This window comes from Bombyx mandarina, chromosome 23 (assembly GCF_030267445.1).
Source record: "Bombyx mandarina strain Sakado chromosome 23, ASM3026744v2".
Lineage (NCBI taxonomy): Eukaryota > Metazoa > Arthropoda > Insecta > Lepidoptera > Bombycidae > Bombyx > Bombyx mandarina.
Window position 1 is genome coordinate 231,951 of NC_143229.1, and position 25,343 is coordinate 257,293.

The 25,343-nt window shown below is 49.4% G+C and overlaps 1 protein-coding gene across 2 annotated transcripts in view; it reads right to left on the bottom strand.

The window, feature by feature from the left end:
- Positions 1–1,718: 1,718 nt before the first annotated feature.
- Positions 1,719–25,343, bottom strand: part of LOC114240550 (organic cation transporter protein) — a 46,425-nt gene continuing 22,800 nt past the window's right edge. For both annotated transcript variants that reach the window (XM_089737719.1, XM_089737718.1), the window contains exons 2-7: positions 19,669–19,870; positions 8,215–8,315; positions 5,016–5,170; positions 3,936–4,571; positions 3,299–3,480; positions 1,719–2,521 (exon numbers count right to left, since the gene is read on the bottom strand). In XM_089737719.1, the coding sequence (XP_089593845.1) occupies positions 2,339–2,521; positions 3,299–3,480; positions 3,936–4,571; positions 5,016–5,170; positions 8,215–8,315; positions 19,669–19,870 (1,459 nt within the window). In that variant the 3' untranslated portion in view covers positions 1,719–2,338. The remainder of the gene's footprint in view (positions 2,522–3,298; positions 3,481–3,935; positions 4,572–5,015; positions 5,171–8,214; positions 8,316–19,668; positions 19,871–25,343) is intronic.

Below are 25,343 nucleotides of genomic sequence, written 5' to 3' on the forward strand. Positions count from 1 at the left end.
ATTTTGTTGTTTCGATTCCAGTGCCAGTGAAAATATATTTTTTATTCCAAAACACACATAAACGTAAAAGATCAAGTGTTCTTTCCTGTTCCGATTATAGACATGTAAATATTATCTATAAAAATGTATATTTATTGTTTTTATATAAGCATTTAGTACAAGTAAATGAAAAGCATGTTGCTTGATTTCTAACCTTAAAGTTAATTTCTTTACGCAAGAGTTTTTATAATACATCTTTTCTGTGGACATATTTCCTGTTATCCCGATGTCCACCGAAAAGACTATGTCCACAGAAAATGTGTAAGAAACATACCTTAGTAGGTCTAAGTAGAGAAAGTAGTAAGTAGAAAAATAGTTGAACCGAGGGCCTACTCCTTTTTTAAAGTTGGTTAGAAAGAGGTTTGATTTTGGCAACATTTGATATTCTAAGTTAGAGCCTCAAACTTTTTAGTACATTTTATATTCGCAATAAAAAAATTATAAATCTAGTCAATGTAAATAGAGGAAACGAAAACATTTTTTTTATTTTTATTGATTTCGTTCGGGGGGTTCAACCCTTGGGTCGTGGGTTTGTCCATATCTTGCTTCGTTTTAGTTCATGCTGATTCAGACGATTCTGATAGTTCTCTGGAAATATTTTGAAATAATCAAAGTCCTTAAATTTCATTACATTGCATATTAAAATTCATTAGCTATCTAAAGAATTATATACGAGTAATATACCATGGCTGTAAAATCATTATCATTCGAAATTTTGTTTTGTTTCATAAGTCCACCGAAGGGATTTTCCTTTCTGTACACATTATTATTTTATTTTTTATTTTCCAATTAATGTGATTATTTTGACATGTTATTTGCGTTTGGGTATTCGTTTATATCAGTGGCTACATGTGTTTGATTATGTTGTCTTAATATTTTTTAGCTTACGTTGCATCACAGCTTTTCATCTCTGTTGTAGACTAAATCGTCTCTTCTGTGGTCCGCAAAAATATAAAAATTGCGATTATGTCAAAAATAAGACATATTGATCTCGGTTACAGTGATTAAAAGATTGATAATCAATAGCTAAATAATAAATAGTTTGTTTCACACTGATTCTGAGATATTTTTTTTGCTGCACTTTTTTATTCTCTATTTGTGTATGACCCAATTATGTTCGAATTTTGACTAGTGGGCGACGCCAAAGTGATCTGGCCTAACTGTGACGATGCTTTCTACTGTGTATTCGAAGGCGTTGCGTTGTTTATTCGTGAATCAAAATGAGTTTCCCAGAGTGTTGACAGCCAGCCAAGTTGAAAATCATATTTGATAATTTTTTTCAGCGCAAACGTGTTGATCTTGTTTATTCTGAAACTTAAATTAATAATAATTGAAGGCGCTTTACTTCTTAAACGACTACAAATTCAAAAAGAAATAATGTGTAACTGATTGATGTTTTCCGAAACAAGGATAAATTTTGTAATTCTGTTCAGTCCCTGTCGTTAGTTAATACTCTCTAGCTGACCTTCTCCAGTCCACTTATTGTCACTACGTCACGCGGGTATACGTCATCAACCATCCTACATTTTGTTCATTTTGTGATCAGACAGCATCTTACAGATGATGTACACTCGCTACAATAACGCTCTCTCCAACCTCGACCAATTATGCTCAGGTCGAGTTTTAAGTTTTACTAAATGTAATGATGCTGGGCCGCTATTAAAGTGAAACAAACATTACTCCTGCACATTGTTTACTGATATAAAAATTAAAAATATTATATGAATACTATCGATACTTGAAATGCTAAGACGGGCAATTTGTTTTACAAATTAATATTTTATTACGATAAAATTAAATATTTGACTATCACAGATGCGCAAGTCACGAGCTCAATGCTTTTCCACTGTTTATTTAATACATTGCCGGGTAACTGTATTACAACTAATACTATGCGTACTATTAGTATGCGTATGCGTATCAGATACTAGTACGATCATCCCATTTATACTCCAAGCCTTTAGCAACAGCTAAGATGCGCGGACTATTGTGGTAAACTCATCTGTCGAACAGGCAGGCTAACTGACATTTCATATCGGTACATAAGAACAATACTTAAATACAAATTAAATATAATATACTAATAAACAAAGCTTTAAATCTATTTTAATAAAATGAGGCGTGCAATTCTGCTAAAGCTGTCCGCGCGCACCGCACCGAGTCTAGTTGGCCGCCTTCATCGCTCTCTTCTATCACGACCGCAAGTTACACCGAATAGTGCAAATTTGTCGGAGCGATCTTGCGAGTTTAGTTAGAAGAATGGCACGCCCCAACTCGGAATTTCTAAGGTTTCGAAGACTCAAGTTGAGGTTACGACACCATTAAGAGTTCCATTCTGTGGCTTTTTGCTGATGTTCTCTGCCTGTTCTATGGTGTCTGGCAGCTTTACCCTCAGGGTTTCTGGTGTTAGAAGCATCAGTAGACCAGATGTACACGCCATTATGCCGAAAATCAGGTACGGAAGAGACTCCATGTATGTCATCTGAAATTTATTTAAATTAGTTCCTACTTCGAAGACTGAATGATCATAAGGATATTTTTCTTAGAAGGGTTTTCGATTGAAGGGTAGCCATAAACCACCACGCAGTTCAACCTACAAATGGATATAATGGCTTTCCGGAATAGCACTTAGAAAATGGCAGGAAATTTGTGTCAATCTAAAAACAAACTAAGCTAAGAAAGCAAATAACCTCATAATAAACTTATTATCAACTGGTCATAGGAACATTTAGAGACAACCACTTATAAATATACGCATCACCTTGATGCAATATTAATAACTTGCCACATTAACATGAATATATTTTAAGATCGTTGCGTGGCCCATCTACAATGACATGCAAAGCTTTAAGACCTTGTCAACAGGTAACACAGCACATGAAGTAACGTCTAACTTGCGGACATACGCAAAGTAACTAAAGGAAAATAGACTACCATCATCATGTGTTTTTTTTTTTTATTGCTTATATGGTTGGACGAGCTCACAGCCCACCTAGCGTTAAGTGGTTACTGGAGCCCATAGACATCTACAACGTAAATGCGCCGCCCACCTTGAGATATAAGCTCTAAGATCTCAAGTATAATTACAACGGCTAACCCGCCCTTCGAACCGAAACGCATTGCTGCTTCACGGCAGAAATAGGCAGGGCGGTGGTACCTACCCATGCGGACTCACAAGAGGTCCTACCACCAGTAATTATCGCAGTCTTATTAATGGCTAACAATTCTAAAATAAAATTAGGTTGAATCAAGCACTAACCAGTAAAGGAGTCTGCGGCGCAACTAAGGACCCTATCCGTCCAATCATGGAGCAGGTGCCGAGGAGAGTGTGTCTCGCTTCAGTGGGGAACAGCTCTGATGTGTATATATATATACTGCTGAACGCCATACTGATGCACAGCTTTCCGATCATGTTGAGCGTCGTTTGGAGCCAAATGATGTCTGTAAACAGTCAAAGGCATCATTATCAATATTACTCAGGGTTTTTTGTATTCTAAATATTTTTTCTTTTTTTTTGCAAAGACCTTGTTTATAAATAAAAGTACCTTAGAAACGGTTTAACTAATCGGTGATTAGTTCGAGTGCTCAATCAAGATGATAGACTAAAACTAGCAATTAAGAATACAGACTGGAAAAAAACTTGTATTTTGAAATACTCTAGACTAGAAGATACTAAACAAAACCCGTACCGGAGCTGAATTTTACTAAATAAATAAATAGGAGGCAAATCACACAGGCTATTTCATCCCAAACTAGGATCCCCTGAGCTGTAATATATACTGTGGGAACCATACACTAATATGCACAGTTATGTATATATGTACGTACCTACATTTAAATGCATATATGTTAAGACCCCAACACAGAGCACAAAAAGGATTAATGTGCACACTCACTCTCGGGTACAAACGGCAATCCAACGAGCGACAGGCCACACACAATAAAGGCAGTCATGATCGAGGCTTTCCTCCCGAACCTGTCCATCGTCAGCACACTGAGACAGTATCCGGGGATCTCCACTAGTGAAGTCAAAATGTAATTGACGTAGCTGTTCCCAGCCAAAGACACGGAGTTGATCGACAGCCCGTAGTATACGAAGGTAAGCGTTATCCACCAAAAACAACAAACACAAAGCCGGGTCATTATAGTTTTAGACCTCAAAACCTGCACTGCTAGGGATTTTTTCGGTAGTTCTTTAACTGGGGATTTAGTTTCCTCCTCTACAACGCTTTCATCATTAAGTATTTTGATAGTTTCTGGCGACAACTTCTTATTGTTAATTGCTGCGGCTTTGAAAATGATTTTGGCAGCTTCCTTCTTCCTTCCTTTACTTATCAGCCATCTGACACTCTCTTCTATGACAAAGATGTATAGGATGAATAGTATTGATGGAGCGTAGATGATCAAGGTCAAAGTACGCCAGTACGGGACCGCCCACGCTGTAAGGGCCACCACCACTTGCCCTAGTGCGAAAGTGCTTGATATGATATTCCCACCGAGAACTCTACGGTTTACTCCCACCATTTCCAGAGCTGAAATTGCAAAAGACCACAGTAAATTATAATTGGCGGTCCTAAGCTTTTCTCTGTTAAATTAAATTCTGGGTAGATAAAATTAGGGTTGAGTGTGGGCCAGCTGTACCAAAATAAAAAAGCACACTCATTGACTAGTGTGTCTAGGTTTTTCACTTTTCCTGAACGCTAAATAGGTTCCTCTTGAAACTATTCAGTTTATTTTAATATTACTAATAAAATAAAGCAGAGTACCCTTCAATTTTATCCTTCAAACCAGAACTACAGTATACATATAGTTCTTATTGGAAACTGGGCATCCACAACTATGGCTACCCGAAAGCGCTGGAATCTGCGTGTTTGAAAACTATTTAGATGTAACTCTTCAGGATTATTTACTGGTATTTTAAGTAACATAACACGTTCGATAAATTTACGTCTGTTTGAAGATTCTGACATTCTTACCAAGAATGAACCCAGTACTATAAGCTCCGGCTCCAACAGTGGCCTCCACGAACTCAAGCACTACGTAGAGGACGTATGAGTTGGAGAATGCTCTGGCGACTCCTGCTACTCCCCCTGCCACTGCGGTCATGATGAGGGCCGTACGTCTTCCATAGCTGTTATACAAAAATAAACAGCTTTTATAGACGAAGCTTGATTTCAAAAGGGTATTGAATGATAGTAGCACCACCCATATATTTTTGTAGATGTCGTAAAAAGCGAATAAGTGATTCACCGAAAAATACGGAACAGCATTCTCTGGATGTTATACCTGCTTACTATGATCGCCAACCAGCATTTGCATTTGATTGACATGTTGAATGTCCCCACAGGACCACGTGCTTAGCTGATGCCGCTCCACCAATCCTCCCCTGCGGCCCGGATTCAACTCCATCCCCCGATGACACAGTCGAATCCATAAACATCTTCACTGATCACGTCTCGACCGCGATCATAAAGTCTTCAAAACAAGTCGATGTGGAGGACTGCTTCCGCCGCATCAGACTTTCCCCCGAGCTTAGGGATCTCTTAAGAGTCAGGAACGCGGCAATCCGGGCCTACGATCGATATCCCACGGATTCAAACCGGACTCGGATGCGTCGTCTACAGCGGGAGGTTAAATCCCGCCTAAGCGACGCCCGAAATGAAAATTGGGATAGTCACTTAGTAGAACTCGCGCCCACTCACCAAGGATACTGGCGACTAGCTAGGACCCTCAAGTCCGAAACTGTCGTCACTATGCCGCCTCTAGTACGCCCCTCAGGCCAACCACCGGCTTACGATGACGATGACAAGGCAGAGTTGCTGGCCGATGCACTGTATGAGCAGTGCACCACCAGCACTCAATACGCGGACCCCGAACACACTGAGTTAGTCGACAGGGAGGTCGAGCGCAGAGCTTCCCTGCTGCACTCGGACGCGTTACCCCCCATTACCACTGACGAAGTTAGAGACGCGATCCACAACCTCCAACCTAGGAAGGCACCCGGCTCCGACGGCATCCGCAACCGCGCGCTAAAAATGTTACCAGCCCAACTGATAACGATGTTGACCGCAGCTACCACCATGGGACAGTGGTTCCGAAAGTGGCGCATCGACATCAACCCCACGAAAAGCACAGCGGTGCTCTTCAAAAGGGGTCGCCCTCCGAACACCACGTTGAGCATCCCTCTCCCGACTAGGCGCGTCAACACCTCCGCCTCCGCCATTCGCCCAATCACGATGTACTACCAGCCCATACCGTGGGTCCCGAAGGTCAAATATTTAGGCGTCACCCTCGACAGAAGGATGACATTCCGCCCCCCTTATAAAGACGGTACGCGACCGTGCAGCCTTCATTCTAGGATGTCTCTACCCGATCATATGCAGGCGAAGTAAAATGTCCCTTAGAAATAAGGTGACACTCTACAAAACTTGCATACGCCCCGTCATGACCTATGCAAGTGTAGTGTTCGCTCACGCGGCCCGCACTCACCTAAAATCATTTCAAATTATTCAATCCCGTTTTTGCAAGATAGCCGTCGGAGCCCCGTGGTTCGTCTTCCTGACGACCTCCATGACGACCTGGACTTAGAGTCCACCAGTAAGTATATGCAGTCGGCGTCGATGCACCACTTCGATAAAGCGGCACGACACGAGAACCCACTCATCATGGCCGCCGGTAACTACATTCCCGATCCTGCGGAAAGAATGGAAAGCAGTCGACGTCGCCCAAAACACGTCATTTCGGATCCTCCCGATCCACTAACGGTGTTTCTAGGTACTTCAAGCACTGGTCACCGTTCTTGTCGAACCCGTGGCTTGCGACCGGTTCGACGACCAAATTAACACTCAGACACAGACCACTGAGTTTCTTGCCGGATCTTCTCAGTGGGTCGCGTTTCCGATCCTGTGGTAGATTCTGCGAAGCACTGCTCTTGCTAGGGTTCGTGTTAGCAACTTCGTCAGGTTTGAGCCTCGTGAGCTCACCTACTAGTTAAGGTTCCGCTGTCTCTAGGCTACCAGCTTAGGTAGAAAAAAAAAAAAAACCAACAGAACAATCATCCTGCCTATGTTTTTTTTTTTATGATTGAAGGATTACTGGTGGCCCGGAGGCCTTTCCAGTTTCACCAGGACAGGTGGGCGAGCAAAGGCACAGCCAGGAGGGGTGGGATTTGCTAACAGCTACCCGAGCGCCTCCGAAGGAGACCTAACAACTCAAGAGTAGCTGCTTCGCGAATTAATCTACTACCGGATCGGAATCGCGACCCGCTGAGAAGATCCGGCGAGAAACTCAGCGAGCTGATTCATGGGTTAGGTTGCACGGCGAACTCTTTGTCGAGTTCGACGAGTACGGTTACCGAGGTCCCTAAGCCTGCTCCTAGAGCTGAAGGCGTCTAGTGCAAAGGTTATTGGATCTGATGGATCCGTAAGGACGTATCTAGGGCGACGACGGTGACTGGCTCCTGCATGATCAGGATTCGGGGAGTAGTCAGCGGCGGCTACGATAAGGCGATTATCATGACGCATAGCCTTATCGAAGTACCGTTCCGACGCTGACTTCATGTATTTCTGTATAGATTCGAGGCCCAGGTCGTCGTGTAGGTCAAAGTTCTTCACGAACCACGGAGCTCCGACGGCTAACCTGCAAAAGCGGGATTGTAGAGATTGAAGGGTGTCTATGTATGTGCGGGCCGCGTGAGCGAACACCACACTCGCGTAAGTCATGACGGGCCTGCCTATGTCTGCCGCAAAGCAGTCGTACATTCTGGTTTGAAGGATGTGACAACTGTTATACAATTCAATTAAGATTTTGATCTCATGTCTCATGTCCAAATCCAAAAAAAATTATCTAAAAACTCTATAGGGATATTGATTTGGGATACTCATACTACCCAGTCTATTTCAATATTACATATTTTAATTTAACCCTGATCATGAAATATGACGTGCTAAAATGAATCGCGTTAAGAACCTTTCAAAGCTGAGCTGTGTAAACAAATTCCAAACAATATCCATAGAATTAGGAAACGACGTTCGTTTCTTCTTTCATAGAGTAACGGCCGGGATCTGGCGGGGTGGATCACAGTCCCCCTCGCGCTTAGTGTGCACCCTCTATCTACCACTGATGGTAAATGCCACCGAGCAAGGCAAATTACGTTCTTTTAAAAAATAAACTTACTTGTCCGAAATGAATGCTGTGATAGGTAGCGCCATGAAAACACCAGCGCTGTGGATGGTTCCGACCAAAGTCCTCTTCCACTCCTCGCAGGCTAGATCGAACTGGAACACATCATATGAAATCGAAGTTATTAACTAACAGTTATTACTTACGCTTTTTGCGCAAGGACTTCAATTGAATGACATAATATTACCCCGAACCCCACCGCACAGTTCGCAATATATTGCCTTTGTTAATGACAGGGCAACAGCTGTCCAAGTGTATTTGAAAACGATTTTTTTATTTTTGCCCATGTAGGCAGAAGATGATTACGCTAATAAACATCAACAATACCAGGGGCAGAACCAAGTCGCTGTGAACTTTCCACAAAGTAGAAAATCACATAACATTTTTATCATCTATTGGTCATGGTGCGCCCGAGATGCTGTTAATTTTGAGGATTTCGAGCTTAAGTGTGTCGGTGGAGTACTTAAATGTGTAGTTTTTAGGCATTGTTGTAAATTATATTCCGTTCCGTATTTAACACGTAGATACAACCCGTAGATGGATGAGTAACGACTACCACATTGTACGTATTTCTGCGGCGAAGTAAATGCAGATCCTTGCTTAATAAATTAGGACAGCCATTATCTGGACTTCAACCTCAAGATGGGCAGAGAGGTTCACTTTATGATGTCAATATGGTACAGTATCGCCCTCAGATAGACTATGGACCGGTTTGTCCAATTAATAAAAGACCTGCTCAAATAAATTGAAAAAAATGATGGCGACTGCGCCTGTTAGCGACCGATTTTTTACAACCGATTGTTTACAACCTCATTAACGGAATCAATTACCATAACGACACTACACTACACGACGCCAGCACTCGGACAGCACACGATTGGACGTTTTAGATTAAATAAGATTAATTCATTCTTAATCGTTGCCTTTATCATTTAATTTTCCCCACCGAATGTAGTTCCGCCTTGTCGTGGCGGTGGGGCTTAAGCGTGCGTCCCTAAAATCGCGTGCAGAGGAATCTGTGTGGGACGCCGCGACCAAGAGAACTGCACCCAGCTCTCCTTGGCTGCCTCCGTATTCAACGGGTGCTGCCTTGAGAGAGAGCGAGGGGCTCTCTCCCCACGCCCTTTGCACTGGCAAAGGGAGGCATTCAGGGGATGAGGGGTTGGCTCTCGGGAGCCTGATGAGCTGGCGGCACTTTTGTGTCTTCCGGCTGCGGGTTGCCATGTCCCCGGCTTCGGCTACAGGGGAAAGCCTTCCAGATATGGGAGGTACCGGCTTGCCGGCGTGGCTCCACACCGCGTTTTGGGCGGCGGACAGGCTTCGGCCACCGTCGGCCAAACCGTAAACCCCAGTGATGGGGAACGGGGGCTCCTACCTTTACTGGTCGGAGCCGCGAGGATGTAAACCTCTTCAAAAATGACCCAATCTCAAGCTCGACACCCGGCGATGGGATGTATGGCTGGAGGGCTTCCAGTCCCGAGGGTGTCGTAGATCCTAGAGGACCAAACCCCTGGTTAATAAAAAAGGAACACCTACATGACAATGGCCAATTGTGAAAAGTTAGTACCCCAGGAGGGTACCGCCCGCGAGTCGGGCGGAGAATCCCTCCGTGCTTCCACCTCGGTGGAAGCACGCTGCCCCACGTACTCTGGGGGGGGGCAAAAATTGCCAGGATGAAGGAGGCTGTGCGACGGGCAGCGGAATTCCCGTCGAACCGACGCGCTCCCTGATCGCCGGCTCGATGCGCTCTGCGCTCGCCAGTGATTCGGGTGCGATCATCCCCACCAAACCATCGGCGGGGAAAAAGAGGGGCCGAAGGAAGACTCCCGTAGTAACTTCCGACGACGGCGGTGCGTCATCCTCCAGCACTGAGGTGCCGGAAAAGACCATGGCCATCGAGGACGTGGCTCCGGTGATTTCGGGGCCTGCCGCGTCGAAAGACACGATGCCCGCACCCCAGCGGGCACCAGTAAGGAGGAGGGGTGCCATGTCACCGGCGACATCGGTGGAGTCGATGTCGACGTCGGTTGCGTCTCTAGCTAGCGGGGACGAGACGTCCCAACCACAGCCTCGTCCCCTTCCTCCTCCCCCATCAAGCATGGACGAGGGCTGGACGGAAGTGGTGAGGCGGGGCACCCAGGCATGGCGACAGACAGCGGCTCTGGCAGCTCCCCGGGGGGGTCGAGCGCCGACCGCTGCAGCCCGTAAAACAGCGCTAGCGGCCGTGGCTGCTCTCCGCGAGGGTCGAGCACCGGCCGCTGGCAAGAAGAAAAGCAAGAAGAAGAAGCCGCGTGCAGCGCGGTCGGCTGCCGTTGTAGTGACATTGCTGCCGGCCGCAGCCGAAAAGGGCGTTACCTATAATAATGTGATGGCCCGGGCGCGCGCGGCTGTAAATTTGAAAGAAATCGGGGCAGAAGAAGGCCTCCGTTTCCGGCAGACTGCCAATGGGGCGAAGCTGCTGGAGTGTCCCGGTGCCGACAGCTCTGGCATCGCAGAAAAACTAGTGGCGACGCTCCGCGTGGCGCTGCCAGAGGAAGAGGTGCGCGTGCACAGGCCGGTGAGGATGGCCGAGATTAGGATCACCGGCCTGGACGACTGCGCCACCAAAGAGGAGGTGGCAGCCGCGATAGCCGCCCAGGGTGGATGTGCTCCAGAGAGTGTGACCGTGGGTGAACTCCGCTCAGGGTACTCCGGGGCCAGGTCGGCGTGGGCGCGCTGCCCGGTTGAGGCGGCTACCTTCTTGGCCACTCCTCCACCGGGAAGATCGACGGGGGATCCAGGGAGACTGCGAGTGGGCTGGATAGCGGCCCACGTGCGTCTTCAAGAACCGCGGGCCTGGAGATGCCTGCGGTGCTTTAGCACTGGACACGGCCTCGCCAGGTGCACCAGCTCGGTTGACCGCAGTGGTCTCTGCTTCCGATGCGGCCAACCGGGTCATAAAGCGGCGTCCTGCACGGCCGCCCCGCACTGCGCTCTGTGCGCTGCAGCCGGGCGCAGGGCAAACCATCGGGCAGGAGGCAAAGCGTGCTTCCCGTCCGGTAATAATACCGAAAGCAACCGGCGTCGCAAGGCAAACCGCCGGCAGAAGAGAAAGTTGGCCAGAGGAGCACTGGCCAACGTTGTAATCCCCGCTGCGGCGCCGGTGCCGGAGGGCGGGGGCAGCGGTGAAGGGGAGGGAGCGATGGATGTGGTTCAACAGTAATGGACCACATCTATCGTTTCCTCCAAGGAAACCTGAATCACTCCGCCAGAGCTCAGGACATGCTGTCTCAGAGCATGGCGGAGTGGTCCATAGATGTGGCTGTGGTCGCCGAGCCGTACTTCGTTCCCCCGGCAAATGATTGCTGGTTCGGGGACGATGACGGCCTGGCGGCCATAGTCATAAGAAGAGACGCGGCGATCCCCCCCCTGGCGATGGTGACCAGGGGCCAAGGGTTCGTCGCGGTGCAGTTGGAAGGGACCGTCGTGATCGGGGCGTACTTCTCTCCGAACAGGCCTACTGTCGAGTTCGGGCATTTCCTGGGCGGGATCGGGGCGATTGCTCGCCGCCTTGCTCCCCGCCCAGTGATTCTCGCGGGGGACCTCAATGCGAAGTCTGTCGCATGGGGCTCCCCCCGCTCGGACGCTCGTGGTAGGCTACTGGAGAGGTGGGCGAACGCGGCCGGCCTCTGTTTGTTGAATAGAGGTTCGGTTGCGACGTGCGTGCGGTGGCAGGGCGAGTCTATTGTGGACGTTACGTTCGCAAGCCCGGCCATCGCACGCCGTATCCGCGACTGGAGAGTTTTGGAGGGGGCGGAGACACTGTCAGATCACCGATATATTCGGTTTGATCTCTCCGCCCGCTCCGCAGTCGCGGACGTCCACGGGGACCACCCCCGTGGTGCGTCCCGGTTATTCCCCAAGTGGGCACTGAAGTGCCTGAATAAGGAGCTCCTGATGGAAGCCTCTACGGTGGCGGCGTGGGCGCCCATGCGTCCACACCCGGTTGAGGTCGAGGGAGAGGCAGGGTGGTTTCGGGACACGATGCGTCGCATCTGTGATGCGTCGATGCCCCGGATCGGCCCTCGACTTCCTAATCGCCAGGCGTACTGGTGGTCGCCCGAAATTGCGCAACTCCGCGTGGAGTGCGTTCGGGCGAGGCGCGAGTGCGCCAGGCATCGCCGCCGCCGCCTGCCGTGGCGCAACGATCCGGTTGCGTTCGCGGCGGTAGAGGCCCGGCTGCACGGCGCATTTCGCGTCGCGCAGAGGGCATTGCAGCTGGCCATCCGAAGAGCCAAGAACCAACACATGGAGTGTCTCTTGGAGACGCTGGATGAGGATCCGTGGGGGCGGCCCTATCATATGGTGCGCAATAAAATGCGCCCATGGGCCCCCCCGATCACGGAGCGTCTCCAGCCTCAGCAGCTGCGGGACATCGTCTCGGCGCTGTTCCCGCAGGACCGGGAAGGATTTGTCGCTCCCGCTATGGACGCGCCGCCGGAATACGACGGTGGGGCACCTCAGCAGGGACGCTGAGGTGCCCCACATAACGGGGGCGGAGCTCCGTGTGGCCGTGCGCAAAATGTGCGCGAAAGACACTGCACCCGGCCCGGATGGCATCCATGGCCGTGTTTGGGCCTTGGCTCTTGGTACCCTGGACCGACTCTTGAGGCTTTACAACTCCTGCCTCGAGTCAGGACGGTTTCCTTCATCGTGGAGGACGGGCAGACTCGTGCTGTTGAGAAAGGAAGGGCGCCGGGCGGATACTGCCGCTGGGTACCGTCCCATCGTGTTGCTGGATGAGGTGGGCAAGCTGCTGGAACGCATTCTGGCGGCCCGCATCATTCAGCATCTGGTCAGGGTGGGACCCGATCTGTCGGCGGAGCAGTATGGCTTCCGAGAGGGCCGCTCAACAGTAGACGCGATCCTTCGCGTGCGGGCCCTCTCGGAGGAGGCCGTCTCCAGGGGTGGGGTGGCTTTGGCGGTGTCGCTCGACATCGCCAATGCGTTTAACAACCTGCCCTGGTCCGTGATAGGGGGGGCGCTGGAACGACATGGAGTGCCTCCCTACCTCCGCCGGCTGGTGGGTTCCTACTTAGAGGACAGATCGGTCACGTGTACCGGACACGGTGGGATCCTGCACCGGTTCCCGGTCGCGCGCGGTGTTCCACAGGGGTCGGTGCTCGGCCCTCTTTTGTGGAATATCGGGTATGACTGGGTGCTAAGGGGTGCCCTCCTCCCGGGCCTGAGCGTAATCTGTTACGCAGACGACACGTTAGTCGTGGCCCGGGGGGGGAGTTTTGCTGAGTCTGCCCGTCTTGCTACCGCTGGGGTGGTGCATGTCGTCGGCAAAATCAGGAGATTGGGCCTCGATGTGGCGCTCAGTAAATCCGAGGCCATGTGGTTCTACAGGCCCCGGAGAGTGCCACCTGTCGATGCCCATATCGTGGTTGGAGGCGTCCGTATCGGGTTCGGGGTGCAGTTGAAGTACCTCGGCCTCATCCTGGACAGTCGTTGGACCTTCCGTGCTCACTTTCAGAACCTGGTCCCTCGTTTGTTGGGGGTGGCCGGCGCGTTAAGCCGGCTTCTGCCCAACGTCGGGGGGCCTGACCAGGTAACGCGCCGTCGGTGGTGGTGCGATCAATGGCCCTATACGGAGCACCTGTGTGGGGCCAGTCCCTGGCCGCGGAGGTGGCGAAGCTGCTGCAACGGCCGCAACGCACCATCGCGGTCAGGGTCATCCGTGGTTATCGCACCATCTCCTTTGAGGCGGCGTGTGTACTGGCTGGGACGCCGCCTTGGATTCTGGAAGCGGAGGCGCTCGCTGCTGACTATCAGTGGCGGGCTGACCTTCGTGCCCGGGGCGTGGCGCGTCCCAGCCCCAGTGTGGTCAGAGCGCGGAGGGCCCAATCTCGGCGGTCCGTGCTGGAGTCATGGTCCAGACGGCTGGCTGATCCTTCGGCCGGTCGTAGGACCGTCGAGGCGATTCGCACGGTCCTTGTGGATTGGGTGAATCGTGACAGAGGACGCCTCACTTTCCGGCTCACGCAGGTACTCACTGGGCATGGTTGCTTCGGTGAGTTCCTGCACCGGATCGGAGCCGAGCCGACGGCAGAGTGCCACCATTGTGGTTGCGACTTGGACACGGCGGAGCACACGCTCGTTGTCCTTGTGGATTGGGTGAATCGTGACAGAGGACGCCTCACTTTCCGGCTCACGCAGGTGCTCACTGGGCATGGTTGCTTCGGTGAGTTCCTGCACCGGATCGGAGCCGAGCCGACGGCAGAGTGCCACCATTGTGGTTGCGACTTGGACACGGCGGAGCACACGCTCGTTGCCTGCCCCGTATGGGAGGGGTGGCGCCGTGTCCTCGTCGCAAAAACAGGAAACGACTTGTCGTTGCCGAGTGTCGTGGCATCGATGCTCGGCGACGACGAGTCGTGGAAGGCGATGCTCGACTTCTGCGAGTGCACCATCTCGCAGAAGGAGGCGGCGGGGCGCGTGAGAGACGCACAATCCCGCCGCCGTCGAGCGAGGGCAAGGGAGGCGGATCTTGCCCAAGCCCTGGCCCTCTAAGTGTTTCGGGTCCCCCTCACATGTCGGTCTGGGGACCGGCGAGGGGGGCCTAAGAAGACGACGTGCAAGCTGCTCTGCACGCGTTTTACGCAAGAGCATCCGGGTGATGGAAGGCCGGCTATCCTCGACTCACGCTGATTCTGGTTTTTTTTAATTTATTTTTTTTATTGCCTTTGTAGACATACGGGCATACGGCCCACCTGATGGTGAGTGGTTACCGTCGCCCATGGACTTCAGCAATGCCAGGGGCAGAGCCAAGCCGCTGCCTACCGCTTAATACTCTCCATAAGCCTCGTTTGAAGAAGGACATGTCATAGCGCTCGGGAAACACCGTGGAGGGGAGCTCATTCCATAGCCGGATGGTACGTGGCAAAAAAGATCTCTGGAAACGCACTGTGGATGACCGTAGTGGCTCCAGGTAGTATGGATGAACTCTACTCCGGTGGCGGGCGGTGCGATGGTAAAAACGAGATGCTGGTATCATCTCGAACAATTCCTCAGAGCACTCCCCATGGAACATACGGTACAAAATACAGAGGGAACCGAAGTCCCTCCGCAAACCCAGAGGCTCCAAACGATCCGAGAGAATGGGATTATCGACAATCCGAACGGCCCTCCTCTGTATGGAGTCAAATGGAAGAAGCTGGTATTTGGGAGCCCCGGCCCAGAGATGGGAGCAGTACTCCATGCGAGGCCGGACTTGTGCTTTATAAAGCAAAAGTCTTTGTCCAGGCGTGAAGTACCGCTTCGCTCTGTTGAGGACTCCCAGCATTTTGGACGCCAACTTGGCTTTGCCTTCCAAATGACTCCGAAACTGGACATCGCTCGAAATGTCGACCCCAAGTATCCCGATACTCTCGGAAGGTTGCAGGGATACTCCTTGGAATTGCGGCGCCATGACAAAGGGGTCCTTCTTCGCAGTGAACGCGCAAACTTGTGTCTTTATCGGGTGGGGTGAATTGAACCAAGTTCAATTCACCCCATTCGGAGACTCGCCCCAGAGAGTTCTCCACTTCAGACACAAGTTTTGATCGTCTCTCTTGCACCACGCTCCGAGAGAGACTCTGATGGCAGATATATCGCGCATCCCCCGTGCTATCATCTGCAAAGCAATGCATGCCATCAATAGACAGCATGTCATTGATATACAGGATGAAAAGCGTGGGGGAGAGCACCGAACCTTGTGGAACGCCAGCGTTAATGGTCATGGTATCAGAACAGTCACCGTCTACAACGACCGTGATGCTCCGCCCATCCAAAAAGCTAGCGATCCACTTGCCGAGACCCTCGGGGATTCCGTAAGATGGTAACTTCGATAGAAGTGCCCTATGCCAGACCCTGTCGAAGGCCTTCGCGATATCAAGGCTCACAGCAAGAGCCTCGCCCTTGCTCTCCAAGGCTTCAGCCCACCTGTGAGTAAGGTATACAAGAAGATCGCCAGCTGAGCGACCGTGACGGAAACCGTACTGTCGGTCACTGATCAGCTGGCGATCTTCAAGATACTTCAGGAGTTGTGTATTTATAATTCGCTCCATCACCTTGGAAAGCAAGGAAGTTATCGCGATAGGCCTGTAGCTTGATCGGTCCGACCGGTCACCCTTCTTGGGGATAGGGTGGACGTGGGCGGTCTTCCATGAAGACGGAACCCTGTTAGTGCAATAAGAGAGGCGATACAAACGCGTTAGCGCAGGTGTCAGCTCAGGGGCGCACGTTTTCAAAACCACTGCGGGGATGCCATCTGGCCCACTCGACTTATGGACGTCCAGGAGTCGGAGCTCCCGCCTGACTGCACACTGTGTGAAGCAGATATCCGGCAGGGAGCTATCACACCGGGGGATGTTCGGTGGTGTGGCACCCCCGTCGTCCACAGTCGAGTTCGAGGCGAAGAGTTTCACCAGAAGGTCAGCCTTCTCTTTCGCGCTGTGGGCCAGACTATCATCGGACTTGCGCAGTGGTGGGAGACTAGACCTGCAGAAGTTTCCTTCTGCAGCTTTGGCGAGCGATCAAAAAGCACGGCTCCCGGAGGGATAGCTCTTCAATCGCTCGCCAACTCTAGCGACGTGCTCCGACTTCGCCTTGGCAATTACCTTCTTGTAGGACCTGGAAGCGGCGTTATATTTCCGCCTTTCCCCTGAGATGTTAGGATCCCGACATCTCCTAGCATTATCCCATGCCACGTATGCGGACCGCTTGAGGTGTGCAGCATCCCTGCTGGCATTGTTATACCAGGGTCTGCTGCGACCCCCAACGGGCACTTCAGAGGAGGGAATAAACAATTCCATCCCCTGGAGCACCACGTCTTTAAGACGGTCCGCACAGACGTCAGGATCAGCAGAGGAAAAGCAGAACCGCCCCCATGGGTAGGATGCGTAAAATTCACGCAATCCATCCCAATCTGCTGACATATACCGCCAAACTCTTCGATACCTGGTCGTCGTTCGACAATCAGGACGAGAGAGTGGTACGGCAGCACGAATAAGGCAGTGATCAGACGATCCAAGCGGAGCATCGACCACCACACTGTATCCGGCCGGATCTGTGGTCAGCAGAAGGTTCAACAAAGAAGGCTCGTGCCCCTCGATATCTGGGACACGGGTGGGCTGTGTCACCAGCTGGGAGAAGCCGTAGGCCAAGGCGAAATCGTAGGCAGTCCGACCCGGGAGGTCAGTGGTTCTGGATCCCAACCACTCTTGGTGGTGAGCGTTAAAGTCTCCAAGAACCACCACCTCCGCAGATGGGTACTGCTTAAGCACGCGTTTAGTCCCCTCTTGCACATGCTCAAACAGAGCTGAACCTGCATCACTGCTGTGGGACCTGTACAGGCACGCGTAGATTCGGCTACGGCCCCCGTGATCTACGCGCAGCCACAAGAGGGACAGGTCTCGTTGTTCGAGGCCCCGAAGACGGCGACAACACACATCAGCCCGGACGAATACGCACACCCCGGCTTTACGCAGGAAGTTGTGCTCCAATACGTAGCCGGGGTATTCAAGGTATGAGGTATCATCCGGAGCAGATATCTGCGTCTCCGTTAAAAAAAGCAGGGCAGGCTGCGCCGTCTCAAGGTGGTGGTGTACGGCGTCAAGGTTGCTATGTAGGCCCCTGACATTGCTGAAATCCACATTAAATGTGGAATGGGGGACCGCCTGTGAAACCCTTTTCTTTTTTTTTGTCGTCTTCATGATTGTTAAGTTTTCGGAGAGTAGGATTAGGAGAGGTAGGATGTTGGAGGTGAGATCGAGGCAGCACCTGAATAAAGCGCGGAACATAGTGTGTGGTCGACCAAGGGTTGCGTGAGAGACTGACGCAGGGCATGGAAGGGCCCCCAGTCCACTCTGCGTGCGATCGCCGGGATCCACTCCGGTCTCCGACTCCGGCACGACGACCGCACGACAGGATTTTACACCGGTTGGCGGGACAGCTTACCGGGGCGGAGTTTAGTAGAGACACCCGGGTTCAGGTCCCCTACTGACCGGCGGGCGGCAGCGGGTACCGTTTCACTGGGTCTCCCTATACCCCCGTCAAACAATCACGCCCCGTGAGTTCGCACGCACGTCTGCTCCGCAAGTTCCAGGCGTCACCAAGACTCAACCCCAACAAGGAAGGGGAAAGGGAAGGGATAGAACTGGCTCTCCAACCCACACGCCGGAACACAGCTAGGCTATTTGGCGGCGGACTCTAGTTGGAGGGTGGTCGCCAGCCAGTCGGACTAGGTCCTACCACCGGTTATGTTTTCGGCTCCCGTTTAGCACCACCCAGGGGTCACTTGTAGGGAATCGCGGGTTAAACCTACGGAAGCGGGAAGCACCAACCCCCAAGAAGCACCAACCCCCAAAAGGGGTCCAGCGGGGTATTCCGTAGGATAGCTCACTCTAACCGGTGCCATCTAGGCGGGCTTCGGATAGCCTGCCGACCGAGAGGGCTGGTGGTCGTGGCGCCGACGACCGCCGGTCCGGCGTCCCGAGGGGGAGGGTGATGGGAGAGATGTGCTCCGCACTAAACGCTTCACTTTCCCCCCTCTGCCTCTTCATGAGTTCTGTCTCATGCGAGGTTTAGACGTTGGTTGTTGAGCGACAGGAGGTTTTAGTCAGTTCGACTCCCGACATGCCCCGCCCTCCATCCCCAGTGGAGGGCGGAAGTCCGGCGATTTCCTCATGACAAATAAAAAAACACACACAAATAAAAAACACACATTTAATTTTGGTAGGAAATTACAAATTGTGTTGCTCGGTGGCTCTGACACAGCGCTCAGAATATACGGATCAAATACGGATAAAAACTTACTTCGAGACCATCAACCAAATATGAATGAAATTAGAAAGAAGTATATGTTTCATATTGTCCCTGGTCACTTCTAACGAAACAAATCGAATACTTTCGCAAATTTAATACTTTTCCTTACGATGAAACGATTTGTCATCGATCGATCGCCTCTCTCTATCTGATAGGGTGGACTAGCGGCTATAGCAATTAATTAAAACGTAAAAAATACTTGAAAAACATTGTGTTTACTTGTATATAAGAAAATATAATATTACATAATGACACCGCACATCAAAAGTAGAAAGATCATAATTCAAATGTAGTGCATCACAGACACGTGATACGTGGACAGCATCACGACCTTCCAACACTATCAACACGCTGATACCGCGGAACAGAAGTATCGCATAGACTATTGAAAAAGAGTTTGTAACCGACTGAATCAATAAATGCGGTGTTTTTAATTCACAAGTCACTTGGAAAGAAACGCTAATTGAAGCTCAAAAAGTCTAAATCGACACAGCCGCTGCGTCACTCAATACAGTGTTCACAAATGTATAACATTTAAATACACAATTATCTGATAACTTTCAACTATAGCTCCAATTTGGTTTCCAAACTAGAACTGACCTCGGCAACAATAGTATGATCCCTCTCATAAACCCAGGAGTCGCATGTCAAGGTCTCGTTTGCATGAAAGCTGTCTGGGCCACAGCCACCGCCAACAGGTCGGAGCCGGTCGCATCGGCCCCCGGACTCGGGGAGAGCCCAGACTCCCCAAGGATTGGTGTCGAATTCTGGCGGTGACACTTCACATTCTGGTACTTTACATCTGTAAAAGAAATATAGCCATGAGCCAGTAATGACTTAAGAACGACCCGCAGGCCACGTCGGGTATCTAGGTAAGACCACTAATTCGCTGGGTATTGTACACAGAGGTCCATCTCTAACTCAACAAGTCCCTTACCTACATTGGATACCCGTTGATCCGTATGCAGCATAAAACGGGCACCGCGCACAGTCGCAGGGAACAACAGAACAAAACTGGCGTAGTACCTGTAGCGATTCAGGTACCACGCCAGCAAACCATAAGTTTGTCTTGATCACGGACTAATTACCAGACATCTATATCTATACTAATATTATAAAGAGGAAAGATAACAAATGTTTGTTTGTTTCGAATAGGCTCCGAAACTACTGGACCGATTTGAAAAATTCTTTTTCCATTAGAAGCCGACATTGTCCCTGATGAACATAGGCTACTTTTTTTATTTATTTTTTTATTTTTTTTTTTGGTTTCATGTGTGTTTTAATGTTTCCGAAGCGAAGCGAGGGCGGGTCGCTAGTGATATATATTCACGAACTTTTTCACGTTCGAAAGTGATGCGTTTTTTAGTTTTCCAGTGTGCTTAGTGCGAGTTTTTAACGTTCTAGATAGCGTAAAAGTCAAATCAAATATGTATGCAGTTGGAACAGCGCCCCTAGCGGCAAACACCCCTAGCGGCAAACGTACCGACCTGACCTGACAAGCTGTGAGCAATGTGTGTGGTGCGTGTATGACATTGTCAATGTAAGCCTCAGCGCAACTGTAAATAAACATCTAAACGCGTTTCATTGAACAATAGATACCCGGGACAACAATAAGCGCGCTGCGACATGCGGCACGAGCCGGCGCCTAGGCGGCTCAGAGCAGCGGCTCCTTGCAGAACTATATGTTGATGTTATATGTCGCAGCCGAGTGGTTGTCATTCCGCCACACAACAGTCAGACGTTCCGATCGGGAGGGTGGCACATCATTTTGTGAATGGAACAGAGACTAGAATGTCTTACGGAATAGAACGTCTTCAACGAATTGAATGCCTTGGAACGAAGACTAGAATTGATATCTAGCGCCCGAGTTTGCGTTCGACGTCATTAGGTTGAATTTAGCGCTTAACATCAGGTGGTCCGTGAGCTCTTCAACTTTTGATAGCATTCGCAGTGAGTGCGTGATCACCGTTATTAATTAATTTTCACTTGTATTGCTGTAGCAAAGTAGGTATTTAAATTAGCAAGACTTAATCATTACGATCTACTAATATCAAGGTCATCGCGGCGTCCTTCCTCACGTGCTCAAATTAAAATACAAAACGTGTTTGAGCTTCTATTTAACCATTAGGCGCCAGGACCGCGCATTGGTCATCACGTTAATACTTTTTACGTACGAATCCTTACGGAGACAGACACACCCAAAATATTTTTCCATTTATCTCTTTAACACAAGTTTTAGAAGAGAATGGACTACTCCTCATCAGTTACCCGCAGTTCGTAGGACTTTTCGTATTCCTCTGGATTACGCAACCTTCAACCATACGCCACGAGCGTGCTGCCACTGGGCCACAGGGGAACGTTCGTATAATTTGTCGAAATCATTAGGATTATTTTCTGTACCAAACAAAAACTGCAAGGTTCAAATTTGTACGTTCAACATTGAATTAGAATAGTGTAGCTCAGACCCGCGGGGCTGTAGACAATTCCCGCGTGGCTGAGGGCCGGCTGGAGTGCTCGGTGTCTCTGGCATACACATATAACCCACTGAGTTTCTCGCTGGATCTTCACAGTGGGTTGTAATCCCGATCCGGTGGTAGATTCTACGAAGCACTGATTTGCTAGGGCTAGTGTTGCAAACTTTCTCAAGTTGAGCCCGTGAGCTCACCTACCCGTTCGGGCGTTGCTGGAATAGCCTCTTAGGCTACCAGCTAGGCCATAAGTACTGTTACAATGAAAAAATAAAAATCTATTGCAAATAACATTTATTACTTTTACAGTGTGTTAGTTTAATACATAAATATAAAACAATTTAAAGTATAAAAAGCTTATTCGAAGTGGTCTCCATTGGCTGCAATACAGCCCTTTAAACGTTGAGGCTATACGCAAGAGAGTGTGTGCGAGACACATATGCATATGAGGCAGCCAGCGCCAAAGTTTCCTAAGCTTATCATAGTTAGTATGGAGATAATGAGATGGGAATTAACTTCTCACTGCTTCGTAGGCAAAAACAATATCTACGCGGAAAAATATTGTTAACAAAGCCCTCTGTGCTTTATTCTCACCCATAAAGGGATAAGGGATAAGCCGGTTTTGCATCAAAATTTATTATGTTTTAAATAAATTGCAATGTATAAGCGCGAATATGGAAAATTGTGTGTTAGGCCACTTTTAGCTGACGGTCTCATATTATGGCAGCACACGCATTGCATCCATTTTTTTTCCTCAACAAATATGTTTTACCTTTTTTATTAGTTGTAAAAAATTAAGTCTGGTTGTAAACTATTAAAATATTATTATACAATAATCTATAAATCGACCGTACAACACACGATTCCCTATGTCTATTTAAGAACACAAATTATGTTTTATGTTTTCATACGGAAATATCGGAACACACAAACTGGCAATACTGATTTGATCAGTAGATATGATGAGGAAGCTCATAGAGAAGTAGGTGCTAAGTTCCTTATCATCAGCGTTGCAACGTAAACAATGAGATGTTTTTGTAACCTTTGACAAAAATCGGAGCACACTTCCTTGATCAACTTTGTATGAAAACTAACTTAATTACGATTGTAATCGAGTCGACGGCGCCTTCTAGTGTAGGTTGGCATTTGTTGTTCTGTCCGTGTTGCGCTCACTTAACTCCTCCTGTACAGCTAAATCGTTTTTGATTTGTTGGGTTCTAGCCAATGAATAGATAAAACCTTGTATAATTAAGGCTAAATAAGGGACAATAGATAGCGCTGCAATGGATATCTAATTTTTAGGGTTTTTTCACGGCAGGACGTCTGTTAACCCGACTAGTTTAACATAAATAGTAATTACAACGGAACTTTAACAAATCTGCAGAGATTCAATTATGTTGTTTAAGTGAAGTCAAATAAAACAATGTTTTAATGTTCGTTAAGTGACTGTGATGTTATCTAATTGAATGACCGTCGAGAACAGAGGCACTTGCTACCACACAAATATGTAGAATACCTTCTTGGTGGGAAGCGCTTCATTTGTGAAAGAAAACATACTATTGCAACATACTGTATAGTATAAATAGTATAGTAACATTATATATCGAGAGTGAAGGACTTTGAATGTTGGGATTTCACTTCAGCAGTTCTCAGCCGATCGCTAAGAAAGCTTACGTGCACGCTGTCAGAGTACAGTTCGGAAAGCTTTCACCCAAAAAATGATATTCACGAAAGATAGTTTTTTTTCTGCATTTACTTTGATTTGAAGTGACAACGTCTTATAATTCGATGGAGCCGGCTGCACGCACGAAATAACATGATTCATTGAGGCTTTCCTTTTTTTTTTTTTTTTGATTGAAAGATTACTGGTGGCCCGGAGGCCTTTCCAGCTTCACCAGGACAGGTGGGCGAGCAAAGGCTCAGCCAGGAGGGGTGGGATTTGCTAACAACTGCCTGAGCGCCTCCGAAGGAGACCTAACAACTCAAGAGCAGTTGCTTCGCGAATGAATCTACTACCGGATCGGAATCGCGACCCACTGAGAAGATCCGGCGAGAAACTCAGCGGGCTGATGCATGGGTTAGGTTGCACGTCGACCTCTTTGTCGAGTTCGACGAGTACGGTTACCGGGGTTCCTCAGCCTGCTTCTAGTGTTAGAGCTGAAGGTATCTAATGCAAGAGTTATTGGATCTGATGGATCCGTAAGGACGTGTCTAGGGCGACGACGGTGACTTGCTCCTGCGTGATCAGGATTCGGGGAGTAATCAGCGGCGGCAACGATAAGGCGATTATCATGACCCATAGCCTTATCGAAGTAACGTTCCGACATTGACTTCATGTGTTTGCGGATCGATTCGAGGCCCAGGTCATCGTGTAAGTCGATGTTCCTCACGAACCACGGAGCCCCGACGGCTAACCTGCAAAAGCGGGATTGTAGGGATTGGAGGGTGTCTATGTGTGTGCGGGCCGCGTGAGCAAACACCACACTCGCGTAAATCATGACGGGCCTTATGCAAGTTTTGTAAAGTGTCACCTTGTTCCGAAGGGACATTTTACTCCGCTTACAGATCATGGGATAGAGTCTGCCGAGAATAAATGCGGCACGGTCGCGGACTGTTTTTATATGCGGGCGGAATGTCATGGATGCATCCAGGGTGACTCCCAGGTACTTGACCTTCCTGGCCCAGGGTATAGGTTGGCCGAAGAGGGTGATCGGGGGTGTGATATTTCTCCTCCTAATGCGGGAGGAAATAAGCGGTGAGTTTCCCCTTTGAAATAACACTGCTGTGCTTTTCGCTGGGTTGATGTCTATGCGCCATTTTCGGAACCACTGTCCGAGGGTTAACGCTGCACTCTGGAGTTTACTCGCGATTAGGGACTTGTTTCTACTTGAGTAGTAAACGGTTGTGTCGTCAGCGAATAAGGCTAGCTGGGTCGGCAGCGACCGGGGAATATCATTGACAAATAAACTAAATAGGAGCGGAGAAAGAACGGAGCCTTGCGGGACTCCAGCCGTGAGTGGTCGCGGGGAGGAGCGGGTTCCCTCTACTCGATATCGAAAAGAGCGGTTAGACAAGAAGTCCCGTATGATGAGCACGAGACTGTCCGGTACGCCCATGTTGAAAAGTTTGAAAATCAAACCGTTGTGCCAGACTTTGTCGAACGCTTTTGCGACGTCGAAGAAGAGAGCTCCCGTGTAGATCGGTTTTGGTCGGTTAAGTCCTACGAGAATGTGCTCCGTGAGGCGGTGCACCTGTTGTACGCATGAGTGATTTGCACGGAATCCGAATTGTTCATCGATGAGAATGCCCTTGGATGAGACGAAGTCTCTGAGGCGTTTGTAGAGCAGACGCTCATACAGTTTGCCTAGAGACATGAGGAGGCTAATCGGGCGGTAGCTCGTCGGATGATTTTTTGGTTTACCGGGTTTATGTATGCCGATAACGTCCGCTTCTTTCCACACCGCGGGAAAGATACAGTTCGCCATAGCGGCATTGAAAATAAATGCCAACATCACGATGAGTTGGACGGGTAGAAGCTTAATAACGCGGTTAGATATACCGTCGGAACCGGGAGCCTTGCGAGGACATAGGTCTTTGATCAAGTCTTTAACTTCCATCGGGGTGACGGGTGGTAACGCATCCGAGGGAGGCAAGGAGGCTCTGCGTTCTACCTCACTGTCTACTAATTCTACATGAACAGGGTCCACAGATTGAGTGTTGGGCGTGCACTGGGTTTGCAATGTATCGGCCAGCAGCTCTGCTTTTTCGTCATCATCGAACGCTGCGAGTCGGCCTGAGGGGCCTACG